The sequence below is a fragment of the Anarhichas minor genome, unplaced genomic scaffold (assembly GCF_050575085.1).
Source record: "Anarhichas minor isolate MPS153535 unplaced genomic scaffold, ASM5057508v1 ptg000007l, whole genome shotgun sequence".
Classification (NCBI taxonomy): Eukaryota; Metazoa; Chordata; class Actinopteri; order Perciformes; family Anarhichadidae; genus Anarhichas; species Anarhichas minor.
This window is the reverse complement of record NW_027466453.1, coordinates 12783569-12792500: the sequence shown is the minus strand read 5'-3', so window position 1 is coordinate 12792500 and position 8932 is coordinate 12783569. Positions and strand designations below refer to the sequence as shown.

General features: G+C 42.2%; 1 protein-coding gene across 1 annotated transcript; it reads left to right on the top strand.

The window, feature by feature from the left end:
• The first annotated feature begins 2049 nt into the window (after positions 1–2049).
• socs3a (suppressor of cytokine signaling 3a) lies at positions 2050–4756 on the top strand. Its single transcript, XM_076085913.1, has 2 exons — positions 2050–2255; positions 2806–4756. The coding sequence occupies exon 2, from the start codon at positions 2935–2937 to the stop codon at positions 3550–3552; it is 618 nt and encodes a 205-aa protein (XP_075942028.1). The 5' UTR covers positions 2050–2255; positions 2806–2934; the 3' UTR covers positions 3553–4756.
• Positions 4757–8932: the final 4176 nt, after the last annotated feature.

Below are 8932 nucleotides of genomic sequence, written 5' to 3'. Positions count from 1 at the left end.
ACACCCCGAGCCTCAGATGTTTAGCCGAGGTCTCGCGGTGTGCTACAGCTCCAGCGTAGAAAGCTTTCTCAGCTCCAGGTCGCTTGGTTCGTCAGCCGACTGACCAACCGTTTGAGGGTTTGCCTCTGGTTAAGCACACACCGTCTTGACGTCATGGGGGGCACTTACAGGTCTTTTTTTTTTCCAGCGCCGTCCTCCTTACTGGAGCGTCTTTGTATCAAAAGTGTAATTGACTTGGGAAATTACAGTATACATGCTAAAAGCCAAGTCAGCATACTGTAATAATGTGCATAGTGGTTTCCTTGGAGATGTGATGAGCTAAAGTGTGGGGTGTGGGGGTTTCTCCTTACCTTCTTCCTTTCATTGACACACATTATGGTCCCGGAGGAGACTTTGGATGCTAAGTACATGCCTCATGCTGATGACACAATAGACTTTCTGGAAAGAAGCGGACTGTTACGAGGCTATCCTAGCAATTTCCCTTACCCTCCTATCCTGCTGGTGGTCTGAATCAGACAACACCTGACTCACCTCTGTCGACACAGCTGGCTTTTACCAAAAGCCCACTCAGGCTTTGTGGCGTCAGTCCGTTGCCTTTTCAGCTCCCAGCCGAGGTTTGGTCTGTGCAGAGAAGGGCCAGAGCTTTTCTGTCTTCTACATGATGATTACAATGAGTGAGTTGGATAAAGGATGGCAAAGCCCGACATGATACCAGTTAATGTGCTGTACAATAACCACCTCAGGCTTCTGGCGGTCATAGATGAGTCAGCAGGGAGGGATCTGGTGTGGATATGAACACTCTATCAGTCAGAGGCATGTTGCCAAAGATACAACTTTCTTTAGAAAAATAGAACTAGTCTTTAAAGCTTCCTTTAGACAGTCTAATGCTGATATGGTATTTATTATAACGTGATGATGAAGAAAGCCTCACAGTATGGGTGGGGTCAAGAGAAGGGGTAGGTAGGGTCACCGCAGTGGGAGGAGAGCTCCAGGAAATACACTTTTTTTCATCTGATAGGTGAGAATCAGCAATGGACTATCCTAGTTTGTTTATTCATTTAGATGAAATAGGATTTAGCCCCCCCTCCCAAAAAATAAAAAATAAAAAAAAATGCATACTACTATACTACAGTACTACTACTTTTTTCTTGTTGGATTATTATAAAACACATCATTTAGCAATCATACTTACTATAAACAACCAATAGATGGTTTAATGTAGATTTAAGCACCTATGAGGATATTTTAAGTGTTCATTCATTTATAGTATTTATCAACATTTGCAATTTATCCTATAACGGCAATAATACTTTATATCATTACAATTGTGTTTTACAACATTGTCATTCATTTCCAGCCTCCACTTACTGTGTACAAGTAGCATAGTTAACTAACTAACAAAGAACAATATTAAAAGCACATATGGAGATATTCATTGACATGTTAACAAAGTGCATTTGGCAAGAGCCCTCACTTGATTTTGCCATGGATCTGAGGATAGTACTTAAAAGCAATCATGAAATAGGTTCTAAGACTGAAATAAAGAACAGACGCACAACTTCACAACAATTAGTCAATAATAACCGGCTGTCCCTGGATACCAACTATTTGCTATTGGGAAATAAAGATGTGCTGAATCTGGCGCCCTCTCTGGAGGGCTGGTGCTCAGCATGTGAGCTATTATTGCTGTGAATTTCTGGGAAACCGAATACACAGAGCTGCGACTGAATCATTACCTCATACATGACGCTAAAGCGGAACTTCGACAAAAAAAAAGAGAGGAAAGGAGCATATCATAAAATATCTAATTATATAGCTGGTGCTTTAAATAATGATAAAAAAAAAAAAAGTATTATTCAAAGTGTTTATAAGACCCTAAAGAGACTGACTCTAGGTTACCAACGGTAAATAAGTATTGCTTGGAACTCCTCCTTAACTTCAGTTTGGAAAAACAGCAGGGGGAGGACGCTTCTCGTAGCAGGAAAAAAATAAAAAATACGCTTGTCAATCTGCCAAGAGCGAGGAAGGGAGGAGTTTCCTCACATTTATAATGACTTCTCTCCTCTTCTCTTCACTATTCACTCACAGTTCCACAGGGCAGCACTCGGGCTGATACACACAGAGAAGACTACTTTACAAGTCCGAAGTTTGTTGCCAAAGAACTTTAAAACGTCTGTTTCGTCCTGACTGTGAACAGACAGCGGCCGCGCACTTTGGATTTATTTTAAAAGAGCGAATTTGGAGAAACATTGGAGGTGAGGATCTGTTTTTTTCTTTTCTTCATATTCTCATATTTCTCATCTATGCATACAATACAAACGTGGATAAACAATGTTTTGCGCGTTTATCTGAGTGAGGCAGTTAAACGGCCATGGCGTTTTAAATTGCGTAATGAGGATTACGGTGTCTTTACTGGAACTGACCGAGTCCCGAGGGCACATTTCACACACAAAGTTTCCCCGAAATGGATGGAATTTACATAGAGGCATTTTATCTAAACACGCTGTTAAAGCCACATTTCCTCTCAAATAGGGGAGAGAGGAGTCGTGCAGTTTGCGTATATTTTTTTGTTTCTAGCTGACAAACACAAAGCTGATGTTTTAAGCGCGCACGATGTAAAGCGCTTCCACATCTGGAAAAAGAGTTAGTTCCCGGTAGAGCTGCTGGAGCTGAGGGGTGTTAGACCTCAACATGAATAAAACAAATCTTGGCTATGTCACTGTTAAACTTTCAAAATGCATTTGAATGTTTATCATCTGTTCCCACACTGAGCTCAAACTAACGTCCCCTCTTTTGTCTCTTCAGGTGCTTCACTTCCAGACAGACTGACCTCATCGCAGCTCTCTGAACCGCTCTTTGACTCCACCTTTTCCTTCTCCTGTCTGTGTGGTGCCCAGTGCTCACCCAAGCTGCCTAGAGAACGGGCACAGCGCCATGGTAACTTACAGCAAGTTTGACACCGCAATGAGCAGCAGCCTCTTGGACTCCAGTATGCGGCTGCCTCAACGTTACAAGACTTTCACCTCCAAGACGCAGTACCAGATGGTCCTCGCCACGCTCCACAAGCTCAAGGAGAGCGGCTTCTACTGGGCCACCATCACTGGTAAGGAGGCCAACGCCATGCTGGCGGCCCAGACCAACGGCACGTTCCTCGTCAGGGACAGCTCCGACAACCGACACCTGTTTGCCCTCAGCATCAAGACGGCGTCGGGCACCAAGAACCTGCGCATCCAATGTGACACTTCCTCTTTTTACCTCCAGACAGACCCTAAGAACATTCACTCTGTTCCCCACTTTGACTGCGTCCTCAAGCTGGTCCATTTCTACATGCCTCAGAGCAAAGCGAACACTCGCAGTGGGAATATGTTCTACATTTACTCTGGAGGGGAGAAGATCCCTCTGGAGCTCGTCAAACCTCTCTCATGTAGCTTTTCCACTTTGCAGCACTTGTGCAGGAAAACAGTCAATGGACATTTGGACATTACTACTAAAAGAGACCAACTCCCTCATCCTCTTAAGGAGTTCCTCCAAGAGTATGATGCTCCTATCTAGAGGCGTCTGACTGATGCTCTTGAAGGGGCAAAGACTTAAAAGAAACTGGATGGGTTTCAGAGCGGCTAACGGTCAAAGACACACGCTGTGTCCGAGGAGTATCAATCGAAGCAGCTTCGAGAGCAAGATCGAGCTTGTGAAAAGGAGCAGTTTATTGTGCTGACAAGACGTGTGTAGGTCTCTCGGAAAAGTGGGCATCGGTGTCTTTAAGGTCCATGTTTCAGGAAGAGACTCTGGATCAGGGACTAATCCACAAAGAGAGGCCGAGAGAAAGAGAGCACTGCTGTGATCTGGTAGTGTGAAAGAGAGAGAGAACCACCGCAGCCCTCCCCTGCCTCACTGATGACATGCAACTTACTGAAAACTGAAGTGAGAGTCACAGTCAGCTGTCTAAAGTCCGATGACACACAGGTTCCCTCCGCTGCTGCTAACCAAATGAGCTGTGAGTCTGTCGGGCTCACACACACAAATCAGCCTCAGAGAAATCATCCATCCATTAATGTCAGGCTGGCTTTTTTTGCTGACCTCCGATGATAATCTTGGACGTATTGCACACGTCCTTCCAGCATCCTGGGAAATTGACAGACAATGGAAAGTTAGAGTGCAAACCAGTGGACACTGATGGCCTCCTGGGTGCATATTTGTACCAGCCACGATGGAAAAACTGAAAAAAAAAAAATATCTGACTTTTATAAGATGTTTTAAAGACCAGAACATAAAGAAGACGTGTTTCTGATATTTTGTTTAGAGGAAGGGTTCTCGCCAAAACTTGCCTGAACTAGACAGCAGCTCGTTGAAGCATGAATGAATCCTAGAGGATCTTACTTGAGAGAACAGTACCACTGCTTAATATGCCTTCAGTGGTGAGGAAATACATATATCAATATGCCAAAAGATGTGGTAGTATTTGTGGCACAGAAAGGATTGCCATCACTTGCAAAATGAATGTATTAAACATGGTATCTGTATTTTCCCAATAAGGAGAAGAGTCAAAATGTGTCTTATTTTCACGAGTTTACATGAGTGAAGATGTTTTTGTGCTGTCTTTTATAAAGATGTACTTTTTACCAGCCAAACTACTGGCTGTGGACGCTTGAAGAAATGTGTTTGACGAAGCAAGCAGACTGATACGACTTTGCACTTATTTATATTTGTATGAACATTTCATTAATTTATAATAAAAGGGCACTATTTTTCTATGAAATGAGATGTCACTGCTTGATTTATTTGATGACGATTGAAACTTTTATTTCCACAGGCAGAGAAAAACGGACTAATAGTGAATCACACTGCTCATTGTGTGCATGGATCCTTTAGATAAGTTCTGATGACATCACATTTGGTTTTGTTAACTCGCTGCAGAGGTCAGGCCACCAGTTCACTTAATGATCTCCTCTTAAAGTCTTCCTCGACCCAGATACAGATACACTAAACACAAACATATCTCATCATGTTATCAGTAAATAGCAATCCAGAGAATTATGAGCTGAATACTGTATTCTGCCGTGACTCACTGGATTCCAGGTGAAAGTGTGACCTAACATGCTCTCACGTGCACGTACATAATGAAGCCTGCTTGTAACATGTACGCCTCTTACAAGCTTAGAATTTCTCAGAAATGTCCCCCCCCCCCCCCCCCCCCCCGCCCTGTAGACAAATAGTAGTTAGAAATGTGTCAACATGTTTACTTCAGCACAAAGATAAGTTGTATTTACTGTTGCACATGGGTTATGAGGCAATGGGCCCCTGAGCACAGACATGGAAAAGGCCCCCCATCTGTCTTGGCTCCTACATTAGAACAAGACCCACAGATTCAAAGAAATATATTTTTGGTGGTTTCGCATCTGTTTTTGGTTGTTTTGCATCTCTTTGTTGTCATTTTGCATCTCTCCACGGTCAATTTGCATCTCTTTCTGGTCATTTTGCATCCTCTTGAGGTTGTAGTCTGGCTCAGGGTGCCCCTTACCTGTTCGGTAATCCATCCATGGTCGCACATGGTGCACCTTAACCAGTAATCGAGGGCGTATAGACAGGGCAGACAGTGCGGTTATTGGGAGCTACTCTCAATACAAAAAGTAACTAATTCAAATGTAAAATCCAACATATTGTTGGTCAAATATATCTACTACTAATTGGGATTAACTACCACCCCAGATGTGACTTCTTTATTACAATGCTGTGAAAGCACAGAGCCCTCAAGTCTTCATTAGGAGCAACTACAGCCAGGAACACATGCACATTTACGGCAAACCGCTAAAATGATGGATGAACGGGAATAACCTCCATATCCAACATAATTACGGGAATCCGCTCCTGGTCTACCTGCTTCCACAGCACTTTATTGTTTCCTCTCAGCCAAAGGGGCTCAGCGAAGAGGTTTCAGAGAGATAAGGGGTCTCTGAGGTGATTTGTGCGCTGTGAGTGGTCCAGGAAAAAATATTATTTTTCTCACCGTCTCAATATCACCCAACATTGTTCGACTTAAATACAGAGGGTCTTTTAAAAATGTAATTAATCTTCCAGAGAATGGTTATTTTGGAAATTCTTTGCTTTCCTTGTAAAACATGAAACATCCCTTAAATTACCCAGAACTAAACAATGAGAGGATTATGGAAACATAATGAATCATATTTATGGTTGAGATGAGTGCAGGATTAGGCTGGAACTACAGAATACACCCCTTTGTGTGTAATAATACCAGATGAGTGCAGTCAAAAATCATCATATCACTCTTTAAATCACATTCTGTACAGTTTATTATGTGATGAGTGCTTTGGAGCATCTGCCAGTCAACACTGTTGTAAATGTTTTGATATTAAAGGCATTAATGCACGACAGACAGTAACACTTTAAAAGCCAGCTGCAACGAGTCTGGCCTATTTAAAGAATGCCAACTTGCAGCGGCGCTCAGGAGAAATTCTCTGGTAGTCCTTTGTCATGTGATTCCAGAGAACAAGCACTGCAGAGTCACAGCGCTGCTCACACAAGCCATATATTTGTCATCATAGCTACACAATCATTTCTCAAACCAAGCTCCCACACCAGGTTTAGCTAAGAAAGTACAGGCATTTAATTATACTGCTTGTCAGCCAGAATCTCTTTAATCTGCCACATGCAGAATATCAAGATTACTCTGGTATTTTAGTTTTTTGAAAGTATAATGGCTGTACAAATGGAGACCTTGACAGCATATAGATTAGACAATTTTCCAAGAAAATAGGTCCCTCAGCACACTGTCCCTGAATCAGCCGGACTTAGTTTAGCACATTGAAGTGCCTAATGTCACGGTGGATTTATGACAATGCAATTCATGGTAAAATCAAACGACTGGGAAAATCCATTCACGTCAGCCTCTTGGTCGTGTTACAAGCGGGAAGTGGGATTTTGTGGACTCCAGTTTCTCCAGTTAGACGTCACAAATGATTGTGTACACTTCCACAGATGGCAAACACGACAGAAAGATGAGTAATACACAAACATTAATCAACTCGACTTGTATTCACCAGGAAGCAAGTTAAAAGTAACCCAAACAAAGACAGAAGTGACGGTAAACGGTCTGGTAATTTAGCATAGTCCGATAACCATTCATATTCAAAATGATTCCAGATACATTTTGATTCTGCATATTGGAAGATTTACATAGAAGTAGGTTTTTGTATGGCTGAGCTAGCGTCTTTTGCATCTGCTCCCACGAGGTTTTGACTATTTGTCAAAGACTCACTGGAACTGAAGATGAGGAGGAAATTAGGGGAAACTTCTGCTTCTGACAGCTCAGTTTGTAAAAGGCTCTGCACACACTGTCTGTTATTCTGGCTCACTGGCATCATTTCTAGCATTAGCATGTAGAGCTAATGCTGTCTTATCATCAGAAACTGAAATTATTTTGTAAGTAAGAGGCTTTTTGAATTCCAGCCCGACAGTTTCTGACTCAATGCATCACTGATACTAATGTAGTTTTATATGAAGTTACTTGTAGTTCTGGGAGCAATTACTGAGAGATAGTTCCCCAGGGAACTGCTGCTATACAGTGTTTAGCGATTCTTCCAACTTTTTGTTATATTATAGTGTTTATTATGCAAAAACTGAGGAAGGTTACGGACGCTTTTCAACTTACTGCAGGCCACACAAATCCAGTTAAATGCAGCTTTCTGCAATATAGGGGACATAGTTGTTTTTTATTTTTTTACTTCTCAAATATTCTCAAACAATATTCTCACAGGAACCTGACCAAGTGCGCAATTTGCAATAACATAAGTATTTGAATCATTTATTACTCTGCTTTATCTAATTTCTACAGTGGCAAAATAACTCTAAATCTGAAAAAAATGCCTTGATGAATCCTGAATGCTGCAGAAAGTTGCATAATTATACACAGAATGTGCAAGGGGAAAGGCCTTTGTCTCTATGTGACTTTGTGTGTATGTGTAATTTGCCTCATTTGCTCCCTTTGACCTAAACATGTGCGTAGGCTGGCAGTCCTGTTTGGGGCTCTTGAGCGTGTGGTGGAGAAACTACGAAAGCCTGATTCCTGCCCGTCATTGCAGTCTCTCAGTCTGTATACAATTCCACAACTTCTGGTTGCCATAGAGAGTCATTGTCAATGAGCTCCAGATGCCAGGTACGAGAGCCAACCAGCGAGTAGCAGTGAGTCACCATGGCCCGCTAGTCCCACCCACTGAGACTCTTCTCCGGGCACGCTCCTCCTGTTCCTCCTCCAGGCCTCCGGATTTACTGTTAGCACTCCACTTCCCTGTGCTCCACTCCTCTGCCTGGCTGTAACACTAAAAATCTGCAATTCCATCTTCACACAGAGAAGAGAAACAACAGATGAAGCTGAAATAAATATGAGGCAATGCTACAAAATTAGAAACCATTGACGGCATTGTGCATGACCTTTTTTGGCAGTTTCTCAAAATGACCATGGCTATTTTAGTCTTATGACATATTTCACTAGATCCCAGCTTTCAGGAAAGCAAGGCACAAAGTACACAAAGATATTAGGATAGTGCAAGTTTAATTCTACTAGACTCATGTGTTATTTTACATTAATATCTTAAGCTCTAGCCCTATTGGAAAAAAGGGCCTAAACTAACAGGCCTACCCAAAATGAATCAGGAATAGCTCCTCAGCCATGGCTTGTATGCCTATTTCTGGTCACTTTTGAAAAGTAAGAAGCAAAGTTTGAACCATTGTAAAAAATCTGTAAGTAAGGGGATAATGTTTTTGAGGTAAATCAACCTCCCAGTACGAACACTTATAGCCCTTTAATAAATCATGAGGTCCTAAAAGTTGTAAAATGCAAGACCAGGGGCATGATCGAAAAAACACCTGGCTGTCCCCTGATCAAGGAGCTGATTGGTTCTTATGGTTTTGACTATAC

Coding starts and splice junctions, on each gene's coding strand:
- socs3a (XM_076085913.1), top strand. CDS start 2,935: ATGGTAACTTACAGCAAGTTTGACACCGCAATGAGCAGCAGCCTCTTG.